Genomic DNA, 28,000 nt, shown 5'->3' with positions numbered 1-28,000 from the left:
AGTAGAGAGTCAGAGGGTCAGAGCCCCTCTGACACTCTCTGGCTCAGCCTCTATGATGTGACTGTCCCCTTACCTATTAGAAGAGCAGCCCCAACAGCAGAGATACCCTGACTAAAACAGCAGCGTTTAAGGAGCCAAGATTCATCTTATTAAGCAATTGGAAACCCACCCTTAGACTTGTCTTTGGCGATTTCCTGGTTCCATTTTAGTTTTGCTTTGCTTTTAAATGGCGGCATGTGCTTGTAGCATCCAAGAGGTAGGTAGATTTGAACGTTAGTTTTATTTTTTTTCTGGTGCGGGTCTGGTGTGGGAACATCATTATCCGGGATCAGTGTTTCCTGGGAGATGCACTCAAACAGCAGCCCAAGAGCATCCTCTGAATTCAAGGATTCTGGAGCTGGAAGTCACAGCCAAGATGACCTAGTTCAGTCTCTTCATGGAACATGGCTGGAAACTGAGCTTCAGAGAGGCTGGCTCACTGTCCTTAGGTCACACACTTGAGGCCCTGCGGGGAAGAGCCCCTAGTTCCCAGGGCTCCTGTCTCAGTACCCTGAGTGGAGAGTCATGGTTAGCGATCAGTCTGCCTGGGCTTGGATCCCAGCTTTGCTCTTTGCTAATGATGTGACCCTAAGTGAGTCCTTCAGCCTTTCTGTGCCTCAGTTTCTTCATCTGTAACATGGGGATGTTAATAGACTCTTCTCATGGAGTTGTTTTGATGATTTGGATGAAGGAGATACTCCAAATAAAGCATCTGACACCTTAAACACAAGAGTCAGTAAGCGGCTGTTGCTCATAGTATTTGTTTCTCAGGATTCTCCCCAGCCCCTGGGCTTCCCCATTGCTCATTTAGTGGATGTTTACTGGGCACCTGCCTTTCCCTGGGCCTGTGTGTGGTGCTGAAGACATAGCCGGGAACCAGGTAAACATGGATTTTGCTCTGGCTGGGTTTCAAATTCTAGCAAAGGAGACAGAAAAAGTAAAGGAAAAAATAGAATAGACTATGACTTAAAATTTTTGTAAAAATTATTTTGGCATTTGGTGCAGGGGGCAGTGAGAGAGGTCCGGACTGGGGCAGTAGACCCCATGCTTCGGAACTTAGGCCCGGCTTCCCGATTGCATGATCTGCAGTCAGTCTCTCACTGTTCTGTGTCCTACTTCCTTCTTCTAAAACTGGAACAAGAAACAAGCCCAGCTGCTCTTATGGGGAACCCTAAGAGACTGCCCAGGTTACTTAAAGGAGGTCATCACTCGTCACCTCAAAATGTTTTTGGGACCCCAAGTTGTCCATATGGCAAATTTGGGGGTATAGTGTTTGACAGGGGCCCTTGCCTGCATAGTGGTTTAGAGCTGCTGATGATACTTGTTACTTTCTTATCCAGGTGTTCTCAAAAGTGGGGACAGTGAAGAGCTGCTCTATCTCCAAGAAGAAGAACAAAGCAGGTATTCCGCATGAAATTCGGAAAGTATTCAGTGTTCAGCTGGAAAGAGTGGATTCCAAAAGAAGCTCCAGCTTCAGACAAGGGGTTGGGGGAGTTCTCCCTTGCACATTTTGAAGGTTCTCTTTTTTCTGAAGCATGGTCAGCCTCAGACTCTTTGAAATAGCCCCTCTTTCTGTTCCTGCTTTCCAGTCGAAGCAGCCTCTTGGGTCAGATCCTTCTGAACCTAGAGCCTCCACCACCTCAAACTGTCAGGGGTGGTTTCAGAGCGGTGCCATTTGTGGGCAGATAGTGAGGACCTTGGATGGTATCAGGAGCCTCTGCCTCCTCCCAGCACTTCTGTGCTCTAGAAGTTTCCTAGGAAATAGCAAGAAACAACCAGTCTTGGACTCTCCTTCTTCCCTTCTGAGGGAGATAACCCAGTTGTAGAACTTCTGGAACATTCTACCAAGTCATTAACCACACAGATTTTCCTGAGTCATTAACCATGCACCTCCCAGGCCAGTGGGTACATGGGCAGGCAGAGAGTACCCTCATCTCTCCATTCGGCCCTGGGTGCTATTCTGAGTCTCCTGACCTCTGCTGGGCTCCAGCCCTGGCTTCCTGCAGGGGATACGTCCTTGCTTTCGCACAGCCGTACCAGCCCTATCCTGAGTCCCTTTGGTTTGGCAGGATTTGTAGGAATGCCACATGTGTCAGCCCAAACTGTGTCCTGAGCACCTGCTGCATGCAAAGTACTGGGTGGCCAGAATGTCTGCTGTTGAGTTACTTCTCAAACAGTCCCCAGGCCCCACCAGGCAGCAGGCACATTGTTAGTTATATAAGACTGAGGGAGACGCAGCCCTGCCCGCAGCATGCGCACAGTCTAGCTGGAGAGACCAATGCGCTGGTGGTTACAGCAGAGTGCAGCAAGGGGTTGGACGGCAGGGACAGGAGTCCAGCACAGGGGACAGCACATCAGCCCGAGGCTGGGAGGGGTGGGGGGCAGAGCAGCCAGGTGGCGGGAACAACGTGTTCAGAGGCCACTCACACTGCATTGGCCAAGCCTGGGGAATTTGTTGAGGAAGAGGCAGGAGATATGCCTAGGAAGGTAGGCGAGTTCCAAACCATGAAGTGGCTTTTATGCCACACACACAGAAGAGTTTTGACTTTTCCCCAGAAGTACTGGGGAGCCATGGAGGGTTCTAAGCAGACATACAGCACAGAAGTCAGAGCATCCCTTGTATTCGTTTGCCGGGCCATAAGAAAGTGCCACAGACTGGGTGGCTTAAATGACAGAAATGTGTTGTCTCACAGCCTTGGAGTCTAGAAGTCTGAGATCAAGGTGCCAGTAGAGTTGGTTCCTTCTGGGGGCTGTGAGGGAAGGTCTATTCTAGGCCTGTCTCTGGGCTTATAGATGGCTGCCTCCATGTTCACAGGGCATCCTCCTTGTATATGCCCATCCCGTTTTCAAATCCACCCACACTTTTTTTAAAAGAACAGCAGTCATCCAATCATATTGGATTTAGGGCACACCCTAATGACTGCATTTAATTTATTTTTATTTAATTTATTTTTATTTTTTGAGACAGTCTCACTGTCGCCCAGGCTGGAGTGCAGTGGTGTGATCTCGGCTCACTGCAACCTCTGTCTCCTGGGTTCAAACAATTCTTGTGCCTCAGCCTCCCCAGTAGCTGGGATTACAGGCGTGTGTCACCACGCCCCGCTAATTTTTGTATTCTTGGTAGAGATGGGGTTTCACCATGTTGGTCAGGCTGGTCTCGAACTCCTGACCTCAAGTGATCTGCCTGCCTTGGCCTCCCAAAGTGCTGGGATTACAAGTGTGAGCTTCTGCACCTGGCCTGTGACCTCATTTTGACTTGGTTACCTCTGTAAAGAGCTTGTCTCGGATAAGGTCACATCTGAGATACTGGGGGTCAGGATTTCTACATGTGAGTCTGGGAAGACACTGTTCACCCCTTAACATCCCTGTTCTCCAGGGTCTTTGCATATAGTTTTGGATGCAAGGAAAGGTGGCTAAGTACCAAGTTAATGATGAGAAGGACCAGTTGTGAGGATTTCAGGAAAAAAGAAAAGTTGTTGCTGAAGTCCAGGATGGGGGTCAGTAGACAGAGGTGCACCCAGGCCAGCAGGTGGAAGTGGCTGTCCCTGCCTCTCACTGCACCCAGTCAGATGCTCTGTGGGGCCAGCCTTGTATTCCTGGGGAGCGCTCTTCAGCATGTTGTAGAAGTGGTTATCTGATCTTTCCATGTCATAAGCAGCACTTATAACATACACTCTCTTTTTCAAGGGCCTGTATTTGAGAGCCCTGTTCTCTGAGGCCCATCCGTCACAGTTTGGGGAAAATCTAGACAAAGTATGTCAGTCAGGGTTGCAGCAGGAAACAGAAAGCACTCTCAGCTGGGGTTGGAGCAGAGATGTCTGTAAGAAAGGGGCTGAGGTGTGGCTGGGCTAAGGGAGCCCACAGGGGTGTCCAGGGAGTGGGCTCTACAGGAAGAATGCCTTTCCCCCTGCCGTGCCTGGAGGGACATTAGAGGAAAGCGTGTGACCAGAGCTCAGCTGAGAGTTGGAGCCATGAGATAACCTGCAGGAGTGGTGGCTGTGGATTGGACGTGGCCACTGCAGAGCAACCCAAAGCAAGGAGGCGGGTGGGGACATGTGGAAGGATCCAGTACTCCACCCTCTCTCTCCTCCATCTCCCCACTCCCCAATGCCAGATCAGAGCCTCTTGCTGGCTGATCCCAACAGGAAGCAAGGAATCTGGGGAGCCCAGGTAGAGCTGTCTATAGAGGTCAGCTTCCCATAGAGGACAGTGGTGGAGAGTGGATCTGCATAGTGTCAGTAACTCAGAGATGAACTTGACCTTCTCACAGTTGCCTTTCACACAGTCACTGTGCTTTTAAAATCTCACAGGTGCACGGACATGCCAGCCCACCACCTGCAGCCTCGAGCCTCCAAAAGAGAGCTTTCGAGCAGTATCTGCTTGCAGAATTAACATTTAAAGTCGCCATGGGGTGGCACTGGCTGTCAGTTCTGTCTGAGCCATGTATGGACAATTAATGGAATTCCTTAATGCACCTGGCTTTTATTTTGTAACACCTACTGTCAATGGAAAGGCAGGAGCATAGGTCTCACAAACAGCACAGTAAAGGTAAAGATAGGAACTGCAAAGTGAGCCAAAGGTAGAGAGCCTCGAGCCTCATTTGAACCCATCAGACTGAAGTGAATCTTCTTTGAATTCACAATAAAGAATAAACCTAACAAATATGTATGAGATGCTGGGGTGTGGGTGGAAGGTGGGAGGACATCAAATCTAATGTCAAGAGGGCAAGATGTAATTAGGGATCTTAATGTTTTTTAGTGCCCTATAAAAACACTCCTCCCTCCCCAGTTATACATAGTGAGGAAGCAGAAGTTTCTGATGAAATTTTTGCAGTATTCTTTGCTATCTGAACTCTTGCTACTTGCAACCTAGAAGTAAGGAACCAGAGAAGTTTGAATAATGCAGTCGCCCACATGATCCAAACTTTATATCTGAAACCCAGGAACTGAATGTGATTGGCTGGTGAGAAATATTTGTGGAGAGCAAGCCTTTGGTGCATTTGACTCTCACACACGTATTCATTTTAGGCATTACGTGTGGAGGCAGAGGACTGCCCAGGTAGAGGTTTTGCCACTTGCCTTCATGATGGTCATCTCTCTTAGGTCAGTCTCCCTCCCAAAGCAGAATCCTATTATGAAGTTAATTATCATGTCAGTCATCTGTTAATTAATAGTCAAATGGGCCTCAGGTGGCAGCCATGTTAACTGTGTTGGCTGATTCGTCAAGATGACTAGTAATAAACAGCAAGACAGGCGCTGAGATTTTTGGGGGGAATGAAGGGGGTATGAAGAGAAGAGAAAATACAGCGCAGGTCTGGGGGCCCGTCACAGCCCTTGCACTTGGCCTTGTGCTTCCACTTCACCCACTGGTGTGATTTCCACTTCTCTGTCTCTTAGGAGCGCTGCTTTCCATGGGGTTTGGATTTGTGGAATACAGAAAGCCGGAGCAAGCCCAGAAAGCTCTCAAGCAGCTCCAGGTAAAGTGAAGATTCTCAGCTGAGGGCCACGGAGACACTTGGCAGGTAGTGGGAGGTCCCCTCAGCCCTCTGAAATTGAGTGAGAATGTGTGTGGAGTCTACGCTTGACCGGGCCCATTGCTTTTCCCAGATCTCTACGGGACTGTGGCCCAAGAAAAAATTAAGAACCTTTCCCAACACTCCACGGTCACCATAGTTCATTCATTCGATCCACAGCACTATTACCAACGGCCTGACGTGTGCCAGGGGTGGTGCTAGGCCTGGGAGAGGTTGCTCACGTGGCCCCCTCTTTCTGGTGGGATAGACAGGCCATGGACCTCTGAATAAACATGCAGGACCAGGTCGTGAAGACAAAGCTGCGAGTTGGGGGTGGAGGTGGGGCACTTAGGCTGTGTGGTCAGGGAAGGCCTCTCTAAGGAGGTGACAGTTGAGCCCACACCTACTTGGCCAGAAGTCAGCTGCACAGAGATCTGGGAGGGAGGTAGCTGGGGAGGAGGGACCATGTGCAGAGGGTCTGAGGCAGGGGCTGTAAGGTGGGAATGAGCTTAGTACATTTGAAAAGCTAAGAGGCCACTGTGGCAGGGGCGGCGTGGGGTGGCGGTTCAGGGTGCAGGATGAGGAGAGAGGTGTGCAGGGCAGGATCTTCTAGGCCATTTTACTGCTCAGCCTAAAGGCAGTGGGAGACCATTAGGGGGCTGTGAGCACACTGGCTTCTGCTCCAGCCTCTGCAGCTGCTGGTGTGGAGAGGGGACAATGGCTGGGGGCAGGGGGCAGGTAGGAGACCCTTGAGTCATCCAGGCTTGGCCAGCGGGGGAGAACAGGGCTGAATCGAAAGCTGTTTGGACAGAGACTCAATATCCTATTCAGACAGAGAAGGGAGATATGCCTTCCTGCTAGATCCTAAGTACAAGGACAGATTGAGACCCTCTAGCAGGAGGGGAGCTAGGGCTGTGGAGAGCAAAACAGCCTGGGATTGGCACCATTCCAAAGGGCAAATTTTGCACCACCTATAAGTTCTTTTTTTTTTTTTTTTTTTTTTTTTTTGAGTTGGAGTCTCACTCTGTCACCCAGGCTGGAGTGCAGTGGCTCGATCTCGGCTCACTGCAAGCTCCACCTCCCAGGTTCACGCCATTCTCCTGCCTCAGCTTCCAGAGTAGCTGGGACTACAGGCGCCTGCCACCATGGCCGGCTAATTTTTTGTATTTTTAGTAGAGACGGAGTTTCACCGTGTTAGCCAGGATGGTCTCGATCTCCTGACCCCGTGATCCACCCACCTCAGCCTCCCAAAGTGCTGGGATTACAGGCGTGAGCCACCGCGCCTGGCCTAAGTTCTAATCCAGAAGCTTTGTGGCTTTGCATTAGATGATGCAGCTGATGCATCATGATGCATGGTGCCTAGGATGGCCTTCAGCTAAAGTGAAGGAGATGCAGTAGGTGTTAGTAGCTTGAGAAGGTATCCTCTGTTCCCTTCATAATGCCCCACATCCTAGGCCCTTCCTGGTCAGGGGCTGTGTACTCATTTAACTTAAAATTGGCTCTGCAGGTTCAGTGGTCCATGTTACTCTTTCACGTGATATAAGATTCTATGAAATTTCACTTTGCACATGTACCGTATTATGTTCTGGACATCATTGTGTGCATGCATATGTGAATATTGCCTCCAAGAATTGTTCCTACGAAGCTCTGTGTGCTGTATTTTATGGGAGATTTAAGGGATTTTCAAGGGTAATTTTGCTAATACACCAGTTCTGCCTTGAGGGACCAATGTTAGAACCTAGCTTTAGATGCACCTCCACTAGGATTTAGAATATTTTTCAGGAACATACAAACTAAACCCAACTCTCTGCAAGCCAGACCTAAGAGCCTTACTTTGCCTGAACATGCTTATAAACAATGGAAAATTCCGTGTCCCTTGAATGACATCTAGGTCAAGGCCTACCCGTGGCTTAAGAGAGCGTCCAAGGGCTGAGTCTCTGACCACCAGCTGCTGCCTGGGCACGGTGTGAGCCATTTCAGGGAAAAACCATCCTCTGTCCTCTAGACCAGCTAGCCCTGCTCCCCAGGGAACAGTCAGGCTCCCATCTGCGAGCCAGGGCTCTGCTCTGGTGAAGGGCAAGGATTCGGGTGAGTATTTCTCGGGACAGAGAGATGAGCCACGTTGTCTTCTCTCTTAGGGTCACATCGTGGACGGCCACAAGCTGGAAGTGAGGATCTCGGAACGAGCCACTAAGTGAGTCTTCAGTGTCCTCATTTCCTTTCCTACGAGCTGGGGCTTCCTGTGCTTGCCGGCCACCCTGAAGGCTGTCTCACAACCCTTAAATGTCCTTTCCACCTATCCCTTTACCATTTAGGACTCTTCCTAATTAAGATGCCTAATTAAGTTAGCATTTACCAACTCCGACCCCGGTTTTCCCAATGAACTACGACAGTGTTAGTCCTTTGGGTGGATGTTTAATGCACAGGGTTTTTTTTTTTTTTAATAAGAAAAGGAACAAGTGCAGGAGAAACAGGCAAACAACACTCATCTTGGGATAATAAACCAAGGAAGAGCTGGAGGTTGCTGGTGCTGTGGATGAACCAGAAGAAGCTGTAAAACCTAGACGTTCCGCTTTATGGGACGTGCTTTCTTAGAGCTGAATGACAGTGCCTAGGATGGCCTCCAGTTAATGTGAAAGAGATTCCGTAGATGTTAGAGATGGAGGCAGACCAATTTGCCCAATGACCAGTATACTGAAGTGGGGGGATTGTTTGGAGATTTATCTTTGCTCCTCCATTTCTACCTGCTTGTATATCTAAATGAGCTATTACACCCGACGTGCCTCCAACAGTGTCCAGCACATAACAGGTGCCCAGCGTAAGCCGTTATTGTCATTATCACCTACTTGCCTCGGGTGATAAAACGACTGCCTCTAACAGCCCTAGAGCTGGTTTCAGATATTTATTCGGTAGTTTTCAACAAGTTGGTCATTTGTTGTGGTCATCCGGCAAATTAGCTGCCAGCGAATTGACCTTTCTTTTTCCTTCTTTCTTTGTTGTTAATGCTTCCTGTGAGTCCAGCTTGGGCCAGCTCTGGTATTTTTCACCCATTGTGGTCTGTGCTATGTTAAGCATCCTTGGAGGGAAGAAGGCTTGGTACAGGGGCCCTCAGAAGTCTAATGGGGGTTCCTGAGCTGCCAGTATAACAGAAGGAGCTCAGGCTTTGAGCCCCACACCTGTAGTTTCTAATCCAGGAGCTCTGTGACCTTGCATAGGTGACTTTGCCTCTGAAGTGAAATGTGCTAACTAGAGGTTGTGTGTTAAGCGTCCAGCACTTGCAGTGCCCATGAGCACTGAGCCGGCGGTTTCTTTCCAGTACCCTATCTCCAGAGAGCCAGCCTGAATTCAGCCTTGCAAGGTCTCACTTCCTAGCCAGGGTTCATGGAACCATTGTTTCACTCAAGAAAAAATTACAGCAAGCCCACTGTGTACCACATCCTCCTCCTAGGCACTGGGGCTGGTGTTTCCTTGGGAGTTTACACCCTAGGGCAGTGCTGTTCCATAGAAGCTTCTGCAGCGATGGAAATGTTCCACATCTCTTCTGTCCAAGATGGTAGCCAATTGCCACACATGGCTGTTTAGCTCTTGAGATGAGTCAAGTGCAACTGTTTTAGCTATCTATTGCTGCATCACAAAGTATCCCAGAACTTAAAGGCTGAAAAGAAAACATTATCTCATAGTTTCATGGGTCAGGAAATCAGGAGCAGCTTAGCTGGGAATTCTGGCTCAGGGTCTCTCATGAGGTTACAGTCAGGATGTCGGCTAGGGCAGCAGTCATCTGAAGGCTCAGCTGGGGCTGGTAGATCTGTCATTAAGATGACACACTCACATGGCTGCTGGCAGGGGGCCTCAGTTCCTCACCTCGGGGATCTCTTTCTGGGACCGCTTGAGTGTCCTCATGGCATGGCAGCGGGTCTCTCCAGAGTGAGTGATCCAAGAATGGGGAAGAAGGAGGCCACAATGTCTTCTACAACCTAGTCTTAGAATTCACACACCATCCCTCTGCTGTATCCTGCTCTTTACCCAGACCTGCCCTGATACAGCATGGGAAGGGATTACACAGGGCATGAACACCAAGAGCCAGGAATCATTAGGCACCATCTTGGAGCCTGATACCCCAGCAACCGAGGAAGTGAATTTGTAGTTTTGCTGCTTCTATTTTTTTGAGACAGAGTCTCACCCTGTCACCCAGGCTGGACTGCAGTGGTGTGATCTTGGTTCACTGCAACCTCTGCCTCCTGGGTTCAAGCAATTCTCGTGCCTCAGCCTCCCAAGTAACTGTGATCACAGGCGCCTGCCACCACACCTGGCTAATTTTTGTATTTTCAGTAGAGACAGGGTTTCACTATGTTGGCCAGGCTGGTCTTGAACTCCTGACCTCAGGTGATCCACCTAAGCCTCCCAAAGTGTTGGGATTACAGGTGTGAGCCACCATGCCCAGCCTAGTTTTGCTTCATTTTAATTTAGATTTAACTAGCCACATGTGGCTGGTGGCTGCCATATGAGACAGCATAGCCCCAAAATGACAAGACAAAAAAAGAAAAGAAACATGATTAAATGTATAATGTACTAGCACAGGGATCAGTGCCAGGAAGAGAAATGAAGCTGGGGGCTGTGGGTGAGGGGGTTGCCATTTTAATGGAGACAGGGAAGGCCTGTGAGGAGGTGACATGGAGCAGGCCTGAAGGAGGTAAGTCCTAACATGGTTGTTAGGTAAGTCCTAACATAACAGCTGCTGTTTATTGAATGTTTACCACATTCTGGGTCCAGTGCTGAGTCTGCTTATTAAATCTTCAAACAATCAAATTAGGTGGGCCTATCATTACACCCATTCTACAGTGGAGGAAACGGAAGCCCAGAGCGGCCATGTTACTTGCCCAAGATGACAGATCCTAAGTGTCGGATTTGGCATTCACACACAGCTTGTTAACTCCCAGCCTTGCTCACTTCCCTACCCTGTTTTGGTGGAGTGGGAGGTTTCCCTGGGAGAGCAGGGGGACAGGCCAGGTAGCACTGCATTGGGGATGGCCTTGAACCTGGGCTGAGAGTGTCCTTGCTCGCCACCTGGTCCATCTCCATGGTTAGGCCCCTGCATGTTCCTCCTCGGGTTATTGATGAAGTGTCACAAGACCTTTGGAAACCAACCAGGGTCTTTCTTTGCAACTGGAGAGAAAGACACAATGGAGATTGGGTTTGGTGAGAAACCAGCCCCACCCTTAGCGGGGCTCCTTAAGTCCCTGGTGGCCCCAGAGTCTCTCAAATGAAGGGCAGCAGCCACCCAAGCACGGATGTGTCCCCCTGACATCTGCAGCTGTTTTGGGTCCTATCACCTGGTGGGAGACGGCCTTCCTCTCCTTTCACGTTGGTCCCCCACCCCACACACACTCCTTGAATCCATCACCTGAATATTCTGATGGAGGCATAGTGGAGTCAATGTTGCTGGAGCTGCTGAAGCCCCGAATAACTTGGACCCTCTCCCCCCACCCTCCAGGCCAGCCGTGACATCGGCTCGAAAGAAACAAGTTCCCAGAAAGCAGACCACCTCCAAGATCCTGGTGCGGAACATCCCCTTCCAGGCCCACAGCCGGGAGATCCGAGAGCTCTTCAGGTGAGAAGCGCTCATTTAGTCCAGGGGACTGGCGTGTGGGCGGGGAGCCTGCCCGAGTCTCAGGGAAGGTGGCCTTTGGGTCCTGGATGGTTCCGTTGCAGGCCGGCGCAGTGGTCTTTCAAAGGTCATCTTTTGGCTGCTTTTGATTTGTCTCCCTTAATCTCAGATGTGGCTCCCCAGAGCATTGTGCAGGAAAAAAGTCAAAACAGCCAGGCTTCCCCCTCTCAGAGGCAGATGGAGAAAGGGCAGGCAGGCTTCCCTGTCCCCATCCACAACGTGCAAGAGGGGCAGGGGCCCCAGTGGCTAAAACCCAGCCCTACCCATGATCTGCTTGAAATTTCCTCCATCCAGGCCACCCCTTTGGTTTAAGGTGCTGGTTTTCCACCTTAGCCACACATTCCAGCCACCTGGAGATGGCTAAAATGTACCTTTGCCAAGGCTGCACCCCCAGAGGGTTGGATTCCATTTTTCAGCAGTGGGGTCCAGACATCGGTGTTTTGCTAAAAGCTTCCCAGGGGATCCTAATGTCCAGCCGGGGTTGGGGACCAGTGGCCTAAATGGCTGTATGGAAACGAAGGTGAATTACCTGTACACATAAAGCCGTCCATCAGCACCTGCTTGCACAGGGCTGGAAAACGCAGCTGTCGCAGGGACCCAGCCGGTAACGGCAGCGGGCTGGGTAGGGAATGAGCAGCAGGCGGGCCTCTCTCTGGTCATCCAACTGGGATGCCACACAGGAACTCAGGCTTCGTAAGACCAGTTCTCATGTTTTGAAAGAGAAACCAGCCATGTGGATTCTTAAGGAGAATTCATCAGCAACTAATTCACTTTTTAAAAACAAAACAAGTCTGGCCTGCCCCAGGGCCCCTAGTTGGTGATCCCTACGCTGCCATGTTACAGTGTTTGGCTTTTCAGATTAGGTAGGCACCACCCAGCACCAAGCCCTGAATGAAAGAAACGTCCTCATATCAATGGGCCTAAGAAGGGAATGCTTGAAGCCAAGGCCCCCCTCAGGCATGGGCAGGGTGGTCGAGAGACCATCTAGCTCTCAGAGTGTAACGGGAGATGAAGTCAGCTTCACCCAAACACATTGTTGAGGCTTGGGTGGGATCCAGGACTGCTCGGGGGACCTGCAGCACTGTGGCCTGTGCGTGGGTGAACATTTAGGATTCTACACACTAGATCTCGTTCGTTCACTCTATGCTTGCACAAGGGTCCGAGAGTGAAGCGTCTGTTAGAGTTGCCAGTTAGCATCTTGCAAGGTAATCCGTGGATGCAAAATAAGCCTTGTGTTTTGGAGATGAGAAAGAATTACCTTTGTGTGGCATCTACCTTCTTTGCTCTCACTCTGTAGTTTGAAGAATAAGAAGTCATGTGGGGAACTTCAGATATCTTTGTCCTCCTTTTCCCCTCTGTTTGTTCTAAATCATACACTAGCATTCAGTTCATAAACAGATGTGGTGTGTGGTGAGCTGGGATCTGAGGCAGAGACCAATCCTGCCTGTATCTGGAAAGCAGGATCTTAGCTATGATCTCCGGGTATCCTGCACAGCAGGAACAGCCTGGCGAGATGGGGTCATGACCTGGGGAGGATGTTTCCCATTTCCCCAAACCTCGGTTGATCAGTCGTCCCTCCAGGAAGGTACATATCCTTAGCCTCTCAGTATGTCTGCTTGTTTTAACATGCTCTGCTTTTTAAAAGGAGTCCAATTTAAGAACTGCCAGATTAAAACGGGCTTGCTAAGAAGAGCGCATGTTGATCGGGAAATAATATCCCGCCGAAATGACAGTTTCACTTGGTTCTGCAGTATATTTAGGATGACACTTATCCGGGGAAACAAAAGACCACAAGGGAAGAGAGAGCATTTTGTTTGATCTCATGTATTATATTTATTTTTAGAAGACAGGGAATTAGTGTCCACTGAACATAATTACATGTGGTGGCTCTTCTCCTTGCCATTGTTCTGATGAGAGTTTTCTTAAACCCCTGGAAACGTAAGCCCTTCTTGGAGGGCCGTACCCGCTATTGTTCACTCCGGCTGGGGATGTAAGGCAGTTCCTCGTTGCAGACAGCAGGGGTCGCTGTGAGCCTTCTCAGGGACTTTGAGATTGTCCAGGGAAGCCCCAGACAGGATTTCAGACAAAGCCACTGGCCGATAAAGGTTATTAGCCAGGGGGAGGTTTCAGGGTTTCGGGGAACCAAGCTGGTCCCTTTGGCCAGGCAGGTTCTATGGGTTTCTTCTACCAGGTGTAGTAAAAATCACAACTCCGTTTTATTACACGCTTGCTGTGTGCAGGGCTCTGAGCTTGAATGCCTTCCCGTGCAGAATCACCTCCTTTAAGCCTCACAGCAGCCCTGCGAGGGATGGATGCTGTCATCCCTTTTGCACCGAGACAGAAACTGGAGATGGAAACTAGGGAGATGGAGTGTCCTGCCTGGGACCATGCCGCTGAACGGGGATTTGGATCTAAGTCAGCCTAACCCAGAGCCCTGGCTTGGAGCCACTCCTCTCTGCTGCCTGTTCTCTGGGGTCTAGAAGGAACTGTCTTCCTCCAGATCATTCCAGTGGGACTAAATGACAGCAAGTGTGTCATTTGTACCAGGCACTGTGCTAGGCACAAGGCATGTAGCCATTTCAGGAGAGACTTAGGACTCTCTGTGGGGGACCAGAGAGGAAACTGACAGTGACAGCCAGTGGGACAGGTGTGCAGGTGAGAGTGCAGGGCTCCGGAGGGCATTCTCCAGGCAGGGCCTCAAGCTACCCCGCCTGCTGGAGGGGAGAGGAGGCAGCCTCCTAGCCCGAGGCAGCAGTGCCTGGGGCCCTTCCCGGAGGCCACCAGCCTTGCACTCGGGCCTCAGTGCACCGCACTCCAGCCCTTTAACTAACCAGTCCTGGGTTAAACCAGACAGGCATCAAGAGGCACTGCATTTCCGTGCTTCTGTGGGATTGCTGTCTAGGGTGACTCAAGGATTATGCTTTTGGAAACTCAGAGAGAGTCACAGCAGTGGATTTGCGGACAGCGATTCTCGTCTTCTCTGTGGCTCTCTTTTTGGACCTCAGTTTCCCCTGACATAAACTAGTGGTAGCAACACTAGTGATAACATACACTAATATTGTGATGATGCTATGGTAGTATGTGTGAGTGTTGATTTCTTTCTCATGTCCCCGGCCCCGTGCGCTGCAGTGCCTCATGTTTCTGAGGGCCCATTCATCACCGTGGCCCAGTAAAGTAGTTTCATGTCTCTGTTTCTCAGTGAAGAAACCAGCTCCGGAGCCCAAATTCCACCCATCGGGTCATCAGATGCCTCAGGCCGCCACCCTGCTCCGAGGCCTCAAGAACTATAAGGATTAAATGAGATCGTGCAAATGAGGCACTTAATCCAGCCCTGGCAGGGTAGCAGGTAGTTGATAAATGTTGACTGTGGTATTCAACAGCACCAAACCAGTGGAGCCAGGATCTGAACCCAGGGTTTGAATCTGACTTTATAGGCAGAACCCAGGTCCACAACGACAGTGCTGAAGCCTTGAAGGTCTTGGGCAGCGTTTTCCTGTTTTTTTGTTTTTGTTTTTGCTTTTTTTTCCTGCAAAGGAAGGCTGTAATCCTGTAATCCTCTCTTTCTGCCCCATTCATCTGTGTTCTGGGGCAGAGAGTCAGGAAGGACCTTGAGGGACAAGCGGAGCCAGCCCCTCTTTACCCCCGAAAAGGAAATGTGGAAGACACACAAATGGGGGTGTCCCAGCCTGTGCAAGTGTGCATGTACACACAAACTTCTCACCCCACCACTCGAACAAGGACGGAAATGGCCAGTGGTCAGCTCACCCAGCAGGTGCCCAGAGTCTTAGGTTAGTATGGATCTAAAAGAAGGAAGGAAGGAGGTGGAGACTGGGCTTCCCGCCACCCCATCTGGGTTTGCTCCAGAGTAGGTGTGTTGCACATGTGTGTTTTGCCATGTTGTTTATTTTCCTCTTTCCCTGTCTCCACCAGGAAGTGCCCAGGGTAGAGAGGCAGCTCAGGGCCTGGATCGGGCCTAAGTGTGTACATGCAAATGAAGCTTACACTTGGGGCTCTCCTGCTGATACACAGCAGCTGTGTACAGAGCTCAAGCATTTGGTGGAGAGGGTCTTATTTCCGCCCCCATTTCAAAAGCTGGAAGTGGTGTTAAAAACAGAGCTGGCTAATACAGGCATCCGGGAGGCATGGGACATGGGGTGAACCACGTCCCATGCAGTCTTTGTATCAGTTTGTCCACACAGCAGCCCAACATGATAAGACTGTTGTTAAACCTGCCTTCTAGATGAAGAAACTAGGGTACAGACAGTAACGGTGCTACTCCTAGATGGACCCTCAGCTTGCCCATTTCTGTCATAGTCCATGGGGCAGCCTGGTTTGAGCCACCTGGGTTCTGGCAGGCAGTACCCTCCATCTTCCAGGAAGGAGGTTCTGCAAACAGTGTCGGCCTCACACTTGGTTAAATGCACTGCTGTCACCATCTTGAAATTCTTAGTAATGTTTGAACAAGGGGTCCTGGATTTTTATTTTGCACCAGGCCCTGCAAATTATATAGCCAGTTCTGCCTGCGAACCAGTGGAAAAATCGGGAAGTTTGGAGCCTGGGTGTAGTGGCCACTGGCCAGGCTTAGTTTGCTCGTCTGCAAGGTGGGAACAGAGTGTGTCTGCCTCCCCTGCCTCCCTGCCCAGGCAGTGAAAGGCTCAGGGAGAGGGTGGGTGGACAGGCTGACCAAAGGAGGGAGGCGTTTATGGGAGCTTGTCTGTCACTGTCATGATCATCACTAAGGCCCTCTGTGGATTACTGCTAAGGAGCGCGTTTCAGACCTGCCTCTCTGAGGATGGCTTGGGAATGTCTAGGCAGCTCTGAAGTCTAGGCCAGGTCAAGTCATGGTGAAGAGTCAGTTCTGGCGATAAATCTGTGGGTTCAATGCACTTCTCCCCCTTCCTGTGCTATGTCATGTTAGCTCTCCGGGCCTCAGTTTTCCTCATCTGTAAAATGGGGATGAAAAGACCCTGCCTGACAGCTGGGTGATAAAAGATGAGTCAAGTATGTGAGACGCCTAGCGTAGTGCCGGGCTCATGAAAAGCTCCCAGCCAGCGTAGCTGTTATTACTGTGTTTCCTTCTGGTGGTCTGCCACGTCAGGAACACTGTTTGGGGTTAGGTTTAGGAAGACAGAGTCAAGTGGGTCTGGAGGTGAGAAGGAAGGCTTGGGCAGCTCACGCTTAGCCTGTCCATACACAGTACTCCAGAGTCCCCCGGCTCACTTTCCACCTGTGAGCTTCCGCTGTCTTCTCTGTGGGAAGCTGGCATCCACAGGTTCAGTCAAGACCCGATTTCGCTTTCTTCCTTCACCGCTCCCTCCCTTCCTTTTTACCGACAGGTGGTTCACATTGCCTTCCAGCCATTGGAGTCAGGTGGACATTTGTAAGAGAGTTAACTTCTTGGTTGGGGTTTTGGTCAGTTAGCTTTTCCTTGAGCGTGGCCCCTGAGAGAAAATCGCCCGCATGTCCATCACCAGGGTAGCAAATGCTAAAAGTCTGTTCCCGCACTTTGGGAGGCCAAAGCAGGGGGATCCTTTGAAGCTAGGAATTCGAGACTATGCTGGACAACATAGCAAGACCCCATCTCTACAACAAATTACAAAAATTAGCTGAACTGTGTGGCACTCCTGTAGTCCCAGTTACTCAGGAGGCTGAGGCAGGAAAATTGTTTGAGTCTGGGAGTCTGAGTTTGCAGTGAGCTATAATCGGGCCACTGCACTCCAGCCTGTGCAGCAGAGTGAGACCTTCTCTCTAAAAAAATAGAATAAAATGAGGCCTTCAGCACACTCCAGCACACTCTTCCACTGACTAACTCCTGACCCCTGGCCAGGGTAGCTCAACCTGTCCTGTGGTCCTGCAGTCCCGTTACCATTGCACCCCAGCTGCCTCAGCTTCCCTTGGAACTGCTCCATGTGGTTGCTTAGTGTACTGATCCCCAACCCCCGAATATAAGCTGGGACAGTCTGACTGGCTCACTGTCATGTCCACAGGTGCCTGCTACATAGCTGGTGCTGTGATAATGTTTGTGGAGTGCGTACCCACTGTGTGAAGCCTTTCTCTGTACAATCCTGGTAGAAACGCGAAGTGTAAGGCACAGAGAGGTTCAGGAGTCTGCCCGAGGTCACACAGCTCTGAGGCAGCACAACCAGCTCTCTCTCCAGAGCTTCACTTATCGCCCTGGAACTCCTGCCATGGGTCAGGGATGTCTGGTGAGAGCAGGCAGCAATTGCAGGCTGGCAGATGGAGAGCTACTTTTCTCCTTTTATCTCAGCATCTTTGTTTGTTTTTTTTTTTTTTTTTTGCTATTTTCTTCCTCGAGGTGTGAACCACCTGCTAGGGTGTGAATGGGCGAGAGTTCACAACAGGTGTCTGGAGATCTTAATTACATGGCTTGCATCTCCTGTCCCCCCCACACCTGTTGTGCCTGCTTTATGGGCAGCGTCTGTCCGTCCCTGGCCTCCTGGCCTTCTCATTTCCTCTTGCAGTGGCCGTGACGGTGGAGGGAGGGCCGAGAACAGCTTGCTCGCCCATGTTCCCCACACACACCTCCCTTGTCTCCCCCACGCAGGCATGGGGTCACTGCCCGATTGACTCCTGGGTGTCAGCAGTACTTTTCCAAAAGCTTCAAGCCCTTTGAGCCCTTTAATCTGCTAGGGCAGAGACACAGAGCAGGATAGGGGAGGACTTCCCATTCTCCAGGCTTTCCCTGAAGAAACTCTGCAAAAATCAGGCTCAAGCAGCTCCTGAGAGCCAGCCAGGCAGGATGGCTTGAGTGAGGTGTGTGGGGTGGGAGAAAACCCTTAGCCAAGTTCTCAAAGGGATGGGTGAAGAGGATGAGGCTGACCCCAGGTGTCTCTCCTCTGCACAGGTCGTCTCCTCCCAAATCCACCTCCCCAGAGAGGCCCTAGGTCAGGGGGCATCACAGCCACTGACCAACTCCAGCTATGCTTGCTCATTATTGCCTGGTGCTTTGGGGCTTCCGCAGCAGAGTTAAGAGCTTGCAACTTCATCCATATGACCTCATCCTGCCTTGATGAGGTATTTCCAAATATCGATGCTCTGGCCCTGGCTGGGAAAAGTTTGCCAACCCCTGGACTCAGTTAAATACAAGGCCTAAGTGGGGATGTGGCACGTCCTCACAGAGCACTGGGAACCTGAAGTCAGAGAACGGGGTTTGTGGCCTTCTAGTTTCAGTTACACAAATAAGGTATTTTTTTCCTCCCCTTATAAAACATACAGCGGTTACAAATAAAGCTAAGTCCTGTTGACCCCCTCGGAGGACTGGCCGCGAGGACCGGGTCATTTCCCCACTCTGCCCTGTTTTCCTATCAGGATATTCCCACTCTTCCTACTTTGCTGGGTTTGAAAGGATGGAATGAATGCGTGCTTTCATTCCTTCAGTGTGCACGGGGCGCCTCCTGTCTCCTCTGCACCACGGGAGACGCAGAGTTATTCCCCTGGCATTCCTCTGGCGTTGATGGAGCCTCTCTCTGTACCAGGTGCATTGCTCGGCACTGGGAAGGTGGCTGTGAATAAGGCAAAGTTCCTGCCCTCGTGGCTCTTATGTTCTAATGGTGGTTGGCAGTAGGGGCAGTAAACAAATGAACAAATAAACTCTGTGACATGGTGGCGTGAGCACTCTGAAGACAGTTAAAGCAAGAGGTAGGAGGGATGAGAACGAGACCAGTACCGGTTTCTGTGGCTGCCCTGACAACATGCCACAAATGGGGGTCTTAAAACAGCAGACATGTGTTCTCACAGTCCCAGGAGCCAGAAGTCCCACTTCAAGGTGTGGGCAGGGCCGTGCTGCCTCCAAAGGCTGCAGGGGGGATCCTTCCTCGCCTCCTCCCGCTCCTGGCAGCTGCTGCCAATCCCTGCTATTGCTTGGCATGGGGCTGTGTCAGTCCCGTCTCTGCCTCTGTCGTCTCTGGTGTTCTTCCTTCTGTGTCTTCCCCTGATAAGGACACCAGGCATTGCATCGAGGACCCGCACTAATCCATATGACCCCATCTGACCTTGATCACATCTGCAGAGGTCCTATTTCTAAGTAAGGTCACATTACGGGCTTCAAGTAGACGTCATTTGGGAGACACCCAGTACAGGGAATCTTAGATTGGGCAGTTAGGTAAGGCTCCTCCAAGCAGGGGACATTTGCATGGAGACATGGGTTGTGAAGGAGTGAGCACGTGCAGATCCAGAGACAGTAAATGCCGAGCCCCGACAAGGCAGGACCAGCTTTGCCCCGTGTGATTGCCAGCTAGCATGCGTGCAGAAAAGTGCACAGATCCTAAGCGGACAGTATGGCAGGTGGTCAGAAATTCAGCACCACTGTGTAACCAGCACCTGGCTCAAGAGGCAGAGCATTTCCAGCTAGCCCCTGCCCAGCGCCTGCTGCCAGTCACTACCTGCCCCCCACCAACAGCAGCCACTCTCTTAACTTCGAAAAACATGTATTAGTGTTGCCTGTTTTTGTACTTTCTGTGAATGGAACTGGAACATATATTCTCATTCGTGTCTGGCTTCTTTGCTCATCATTCTATTTCTGAGATCCGCACTTGTTACGTTGCAGTTGTAATCCGTTCCTTGTTGTGACCATCTAGAATTCTATTGTGTGAATATGTTGCAATATACTTACCCACTTTACCAATGAGCATTTGGGTAGTTGGCAGGGTTTGGGCTATTTCAAATACTGCTCCTGTGAGCATTTCTTCGGCATCCACATGCATGCGTCCCTGTAGAGTGTATGTGTAGGTATGGAATTGCTGGCTCACAGGGTATGCATATTTTAGCTTTAGTAGATATTTATTTCCAGGCAGGTTTCCAAAGTGGTTGTATCAGTTTGCGCTTCCTTCCATGGTCAGTTTATGGTGTTCTGGTGCCCCTCATCCTCATCCACACTTGGTGTTGTCTGTCTTTTCCTTAGCCATTCTGGTAGGTGGATAATGGCTACAGTGGTATTACCGTATTATGGTTCTAATGTGTGCTTCCCTGATAGTTCAGGAAGTCAAATATTTTCTCATATGTTTATGAGCCATTTGGATATCTATTGTCTCTTGTGGGATGTCTGTTCAAGTCTTTTGCCCACTTTTTAAAAACTGGCTCGTATGATTTTTAAATTTACTTTTCTTTTCAATTTTCTAATTACTTTTTATTTAACTTTCTGTATTCTGGACTGTGTGATTGCAGTGTCTCCCATTCTGTGGGTTGCTTTCACCTTCTCGGTGGTATCCTTTGATGAACAGAGGCTCTTCACTTAGATATTGTCACTGTCATTTTTTCTCCTTCCTGGTTATAACTTTTTGTGTCTGCTAAGAGATCCTTGCCTCCTCTGAGCTCATGAAGGTGGCCACCTATATTTTTCTCTAAAAGGAAAGGCTTCTCTTTGACCCTTCACATCAAGGTATGCAATCCATCTGGCATTGATTTTTGCGTATGGCGTGAGGTACAGACCAAGGAGCATTTTTTTACCACTTGGATATTCAGTTGGCCCAATATCATTTATTGCAAAGACCATTCTTTCCCCTCCCTCTGCAGCATTGATTTTGTCATAAATCAGGTGACTGTTTGTGAGGGTCTGCTTCTGACTCTAATCTGCTCCCTGGGTCTATTTGTCTGCCCCCGTGCCAATACCAACCTGTGTTAATTACCAAGGCTTTGTAATAGACTTGCTATCCAGTGGCTTTGTTCTTTCTCATGATTGCCTGGCTGGGGTTGGCCGTTAGCACTTCAGGTCTTTGGGCTTTCTTGACTTACATTTGTAAAAGATCTTGTAAGGAGAAAAGTCTCTCAGGGGGACTAGCAGGTGTGAGGAGACCCAAGAGGGGGTTTTTGCTTCACCTGGGCCAGAGCTGACTGTGGCTTGGACCAGGCGTTGGCCGTGGAAGTGGGATGCCAGGTCAGTTTGGGAATATGTTTGATGGTGGCTTTGGTGAGAGCTGTGGCAGAGAGAGGGATCGCAGATGACGCCTATATTTAGGTCCTAAGCAGCTAGCTGGATGATTGGCCACATTTGGGGACAGGAAAGTCTGAGAAAGCTGCCATCTTGGCAGAATGTGTGTCCCTCACAGCCCCACTCCACACACACACATCCTCTCCTCACCTGTCATACAGCACAAATAACCACTGGCCACAGTCGTGATGCCAAGGTTGTGTGCCTCAACTCATCTGGCTGTGTGTCTGTGTGTTTGGGGGCTTCTGTGAGCATTCCTGTCGGGATCCATGCATGTCAGCCTCAGCACCAGCGTTTGAGTATTGATAGTTCTTGCCGCCGCATTCTCTGCCTATGTGAGCGAGGCACCATTGACGATACCTCCCGATGTCTGCACAGCACCTTACCCAAGGGCCCTGCCGGGGCCTGAAGTGCTTTTGTGCTCAGGATTTCATTCATTCCCCCGCCAAGAAGCCTGGGGAACTGAAGTGCACAAGTCAGATGGCTTCCCAGCTATAAAACCCTGCACAAGTGGCGAAGCCGTATTTGCACTCATGGATACTCTTCCTGTGCTGTCTTTCCTATTGTGAATTCAAGGGAAAGAGTTTTTTTTAACTCTTTCATGTGCCCATTCAGCACATATCTGCTGAGCCCTTACAACATGCCTATCTTCAGCAAGCATCACCTCTGAGGTTTTACTGTCCACTATGCTTATCAAGGGCAGTCCACAAATACCGCGTGCTTCTTGACAGCTCAGCGCTCTACCAGTTTCAAAGAGCCCCCTCCTACCCTCAGAATAACCACAGTCTAAGGAAGTGATGAGCCACCTGCAAGACAAGCATGGCTACCAGGCAGTGACTACAAAATGCCATGGAATCAGTTCCACTAAGGGAATGGCCCCAAGACAATGTAGGAGTCCTTGCCTCATACCTTTTTATTTCAAAAAAAAGATCTTGAGTTCTTAGTGGACTCCAGGGTTCACATTAACCAAATATGGGATGTAGCTCAACAGAATCCCATGGTCCAGATCCCAGAGGTCTCAACTCCTCTATGGCATGACTACGTCTTAAATCTGTCTTTTAATGGGTAAAATGAGTAAGTATATCCTCTTGTTTTAGGAGGGAGAGACAGGAACTACCCAGATTATATCAAGATAGAAGATCTAGGGTTGGCCAGCCTACAAAAGGAATGCCCAAGAGGAATATTCAGGGCTCCGACTCACAGCAAACGTTACCGAAAATCAGATTTCTGCTGAGGGTACAAACAAATGAATATACATGTATATTCATTTAGCCGTCAGGATGGCTAAAATAAAAAATAGTGGTGACACAAAATGCTGACAATGATGCAGAGAAACTGAATTATTTACGCATTACTTGTGGGAGCCAAAAATGGTACAGCCGCTCTGGGAAATTCCGAATGTGAGCAGTTTCTTACAAAGTAAAACGTGCACTTTCTCTATGACCCAGTGATTGCACTCTTGGACATCAACAACAGAGAAATGACAACTCATGTTCACACAAAAACAGATTCGCATGTCCGTCAGCTGATGAGTGGATAAACAAAATGGGGTGTATTCATACAATAGAATGTTATTCGGCCATAAATAGGAATGGACTACTGATAACGTGGACTTGAAAACATGATGCTGAGTGAGAGAAGCCAGACACGAAAGGCCACGTATCCTATGATTCCATATCTGTGGGTTCCACATCCACAGATTCTGCACCCACAGATTCCACCAACCACAGATCGAAAATAATGCAGAAGGGACTTGAGCGTCCTTGGATTTTGGTACCCATGAGGGTCCTGGAACCCAACCCCTGTGGATACCGAGGGATGACTAGGCACATCCGTAGAGACTGAAAGTAGATTCACAGTTGCTTAGGGAAGGGGAAGGTAGATTGGGAGTTACTGGGTAAAGGGTACAGGACTTCCGTGTGAGGTAATGGAAATCTTCTAAAATTGGCTGTGGCAAGGGTTGCGCAGCTCTGTAAATGTGGCAAAAACCATCGAGTTATGCACTTTAAATGAGTGAACTGTATAAGATGTGAATTATATCTCAATAAAGCTGCTACCCCCCCGATAAAAGAAATCTATACATGAATGTTCATAATACCTTTATGCATAAATAGCCAAAACTTGGAAACAACCCAAATGTCTTTCAGTAGGAAAATGGCTAAACAAACTGGTATGTTCAAGGCATGGGATCCTGCTCAGCAGTAAAAAAGGGACAAACTATTGATTCACAAAACAACGTGGCTAAATCTCCAGAGATTTATACTAAGTAGAAAAAGATAATCCCGAAAAGATGACATACTGTGTGATTCCATTTATATAACATTGTCTTTTTTTTTTTTTTTTTTTTTTGTTGTTGAGATGGTCTCATTCTGTTGTCCAGGCTAAAGTGCAGTAGTGTAATCATTGCTCACTGGAGCCTCAAACTCCTGGGCTCAAGGGATCCTCCTGCCCCATCCTCCTGAGTAGCTGAGATTACAGGCACGTGCTACCACGCCCAGCTAATTTTTCAATTTTTTTGTAGAGACAGGGCTTGCTATGTTGCCCAGGCTGGCCTTGAACTGAGCCCAAGTAATCCTCCTGTGTCAGCCTCCCAAAGTGCTGGGATTACAGGTATCAGCCACCACACACAGCTCTATAATGTTCTTGAAATGACAAAATTAGATGAGTGGGAGGCAGGAGGGAGGGAGGTGGCTGTGTCTATCAAAAGGTAGCTTAGGGGGTCCTTGTGATAAAACCATTCTGTGTTTTCATTGTGGTGGACACTCATAACTACTCGTAAGATTTCATGGAACTCAATACATATATGCAAATGACTGCATATAAAACTAGTGAAATCTGAATAAGGTCAATTATTAATGTTGATTTTCTGATGATGATATTGTGCTGTAGTTTTGCCAGATGTCACCATTGAGGAAAACTGGGTGAAGGGCATATAAGATCTCTTTGATTCTTTCTTACAACTGCATATAGATCTATAATTATCTCAAAATTCAAAGGTTTTTTAAAAGTGAATATCCCAAACTATAAAGCATTAGAAAAAGGCCATTTCCTGCAGTAATGAGTTGCCCATCATCAGGGGTAAGCAAGTGATGTCAAGGTTAACTGTTTGTTAAGGATGCTTAAGAAGGAATTCCTGGGGCTGGGCATGGTGGCTCACGCCTGTAATCCCAGCACTTTGGGAAGCTGAGGCGGGCAGATCACCTGAGGTCAGGAGTTCAAGACCAGCGTAGCCAACATGGTGAAACCCAGTCTCTACCAAAAATAGAAAAAAAATTAGCCAGGCGTGGTGGCAGGCGCCTGTCATCCCAGCTACTCGGGAGGCTGAGGTGGGAGAATCACTTGAACCCAGGAGGTGCAGGTTGCAGTAAGCCAAGATTATGCCACTGCACTCCAGCCTGGGTGACAGAGCAAGACTCTGTATCGAATGAATGAATGAATGAATGAATGAATAAAAGAAGGAATTCCTGATGGAGTGAGAGGCCAGGCTTACTCTCTATTTGAAACTTCCTCACCAAAGTATGCCAGCAGTAGTCTTTTATGGGGTCAAAGAAGGTAGAATCCTCTAGGCTTTAGGGTCACCTGCAGGTGGTGGTTCCTTGGTCAGAAGGAAACTAATATTCAGCTGCCACAGAGTCAACAGATAGGGGGGATAAGTGGGGGAAGAGAAATTATCCCAACTTTTATACTCCATATAGACAATTTATACAGTTTATTACTTAAATCTAGGCTAACTGTACCTAGGGAAATCAAAAGGCTGACCTAGTAAGTACATTTTATCTAGGATCTATTTTTATTTAGTAGGTTCATACATGAACCTTGTACTATAAAGAATGTAGAAAATATTAAGCTTCAGTTTGCAGTGTGAGGAAACACTGGGGATCTTTCTAGACCCTTTTCAGAAAGCAAAGAAACCAGTGCAGAACTTTCTTAGGCTCCTATCTATCTGTGTCTCTCCAGATTCTCCATATTGCAGGATGTGCACAAAGCGATGTTTCTCAGAACATGCACTGCCCCATTTAAGATCTCTGGGAATGCAGCCCCAAGGAGTTTGGGAGGGATGTTTACTGAGTGATACCTTCTTCATTGGAGAAGCTGGCTTTGCAGACTCTTTTCTCCTTTTTAATCATCCTACCAATATGTCCAGAGGATGATCAGAGGCTGTAAAAGTTACTGCTGCTCAAGCCAAGAGAAGTGCCACTTGCTCAGAGGACATACTCGGGTTAGCTGAGTTCTTGTCTTCATGCTGTCCTTCCTCCTCCTTCATCAGGAGTTGGCTGTCAGCTTGGAAAGGAGCCAGTGTGATTTTCCAAGTGAAAAAAAACACTAGCCAGGGAGTCAGGAGACCTGAATTCTGACCTGGGCCCTGCTGCTTGACCTCCGGTGATTACATGACCTCTCCGGGCCTCATTTGTTGAATGATTCCATGAAAGGTTTGGGATAGGCCTGCCATTTCCAAGCCAACACAAACCCATTGGTCATGGCTACCTGGAACCCTGTGCGGGAGGATTGAGACTGTTTGGGCTCCTTGGAAAATGGCACCGAAATTGATTAGTGATGTCTGCCACAGACGTGGGGCAGCGTCTTTGATAAGTCAACAGCTGCACGTACTTGCCTAAGAGTATGTCATTTATCTGCCATGAGGCTGTTTCCATCTGCCAGACTAACTGGTCGAGCAATCCCAAACCACCGCCACGTGGAAGCCTCCTTAGTTTGCCTCCTTAAAAAAATAAATAATTAACCCTGAGCGCTGAGAAGGGTTTTTTTGCCGTTGTTTTCGTCCTTCCTTTGAGATTTCGCAGGCTCGGGCTTCCGCTGCAGCTGGCGTTTTCCCTCACTGCACGCCTAGACTGGTTCCAGAGTGGGCGACAAAAGCTCAGACAGTGGAACGGGGTGCCCCAGGGAGAGCGTGCCTGTGCCGGGGGAAGGGTGGCATTGTGCGCCCTCATTCCTCCCCTCTTGCCCCAAGCAGCCGCGGCAGCTCACTCTAACCTTGCTTTCACACCTCCCCTGTCTGCATTCAGAGCCTTTTCAGCTGCAAGGTCTCTGTGCTTTGTCTGGGCTTGCTCAGAGGGCCGCCGTCGGCTCATTGTTGGAGCTGATAATTGTGCGCCATGTCTCCCAGCATTCTGGGTGCTGAAAGGCAGCAGGGAGCCCCAGACAGCTTGGGGGACTTCTCTTTAGGAACAGCTTCTCTCCCCTCACGCATCGCAGAGCTTTCCACGGAAAAGGGAGGTCTCAAACACTGCTTTTTAGTTAAGAAATAACTTGTCGGTTTAGCAAATATTTACTAAGCATCACTAATGAGGCAGGGACTGCTCCAGGTGCTAGGTTACAGACACAACCATGAACTCCAGAAAGGGAAGGAACCGTCTTGGCTTAGAGGGAGGTGGATACAAGGCTTACCCCATTAAAACCCTCAGGGTAGAGGCCCGGATTGTGCATGCTGTTTTGTCTTGACTTAGCAACTTGGTCTGATGAGTTCTCTGGGACTCAGTACCTGTCTCTGTAAAATGGTAGGATTAACAGCTGTGTCTGGTTTGCTGTAAGATACAAGGTCAGTGAGGCTGGTAAAGCACCTGGTATCACTCCTTGCTTAGGATTGCTGTCATCTCTATTGTGGCTCCTGCCTCCGACTTCTGTAATACACTTGGGCTGTGTAAGGAGCCAGGAGACTAGGCTATGACTCCCAGCCCTGCTGCTAACTAGCTGTGTGCTCTTAGGAAAGTCACCTAACCTTCCTGATCCTCCCCAAGGAAACTGAAGTACGGGAATTCCCAACGACGTGATGGTCTCTGAGTTTCATTCCTAAAGTAACATCGCATGCAATCTTGGGCCATCACAGTGTTTCTCAAACTTGAGCAAGGTATAAAGAGTCCTTTTAAAGTAAAATAAAATTTCACAGTCCTTCCCCATGGTGATAATGTAAATATTTTTATTATTATGTTATTTAACTATGTACAAATATAAAACTCAGAAGAAATTGACAACTCATGCTTATGGTTCTTTTAGGAGTATAAAACCAAAACACAATTTCACGTTAAATACAAACAAAATTTAAAATCAATAAAATTCAAATTAACAACATTATTTTAGCGTGATGGATGATGTCGTTTTGCAGAATCTAAATTCAGAACATGGGTTTTTAATATTAGAAAGATGTAGCCTCAGGTCCAGATCTATAATCTGTTTTGGTTCTTTTACGTCAGTAATACTAATGCAGAGAATGCCTGTTTGCATAAGTAAGTGCTTGTGCAGGATGAGAATACCGAATTGAAGGCTTCATTTGCTGGTTCAGCACGATTAGACCTCTTGCTTCTCTGAGTCTTGCCTGTCATCAAACACCCCTTTTCATGCAGCGGTGCCTATTGGTTCTATCCTGATCACTTAAAAATAAAAGTTAGCATTGTAGTGTTATTGAAATTATGAATGAATGGATAACCAATTACTCTTGGAATTGGGAACAGAAAAATGTTTCATTGTTCATCCCAGTGAATTGATCTCTTGTTGCCAGTTGGTTAGGTGCAGAGACATGATCTGAACACTCTAGTGTCCAAAGGCGTCATGTCTGTGTCTGTAGGACGTCACTTGCCCATCCCTGAAGTCCAGTACAGGCACTGAAATCTCTTCATGGTTCTATCATGATACACATGTATGTACACATATTAAAAATTAGACTGTCTAAATAAAAACAGAAAAATCTGAAATTGTCCTACAAAAAGAGCAAATCCTCTCCATCCCCACCCCACCCTCAACACACATGCACAGGTATATATGCCCAAATGTATCTAAGAGGCAGCAGACCCTAATTAGAGAAACTGTTCCATTAAATGGACTCTTA

General features: G+C 48.8%; 1 protein-coding gene across 5 annotated transcripts in view; it reads left to right on the top strand.

The window, feature by feature from the left end:
• Nucleotides 1-28,000, top strand: part of RBM19 (RNA binding motif protein 19) — a 142,585-nt gene that overhangs the window by 40,275 nt on the left and 74,310 nt on the right. For all 5 annotated transcript variants that reach the window (XM_063647120.1, XM_063647121.1, XM_054443794.2 and 2 more), the window contains exons 18-21: nucleotides 1,380-1,440; nucleotides 5,436-5,515; nucleotides 7,690-7,745; nucleotides 11,043-11,159. In XM_063647120.1, coding sequence (XP_063503190.1) covers nucleotides 1,380-1,440; nucleotides 5,436-5,515; nucleotides 7,690-7,745; nucleotides 11,043-11,159 — 314 coding nt within the window. The remainder of the gene's footprint in view (nucleotides 1-1,379; nucleotides 1,441-5,435; nucleotides 5,516-7,689; nucleotides 7,746-11,042; nucleotides 11,160-28,000) is intronic.

The sequence above is a fragment of the Pongo pygmaeus genome, chromosome 10, assembly GCF_028885625.2.
Source record: "Pongo pygmaeus isolate AG05252 chromosome 10, NHGRI_mPonPyg2-v2.0_pri, whole genome shotgun sequence".
In the NCBI taxonomy this organism is placed as follows: domain Eukaryota; kingdom Metazoa; phylum Chordata; class Mammalia; order Primates; family Hominidae; genus Pongo; species Pongo pygmaeus.
This window is presented reverse-complemented; position numbering and strand designations above follow the sequence as displayed.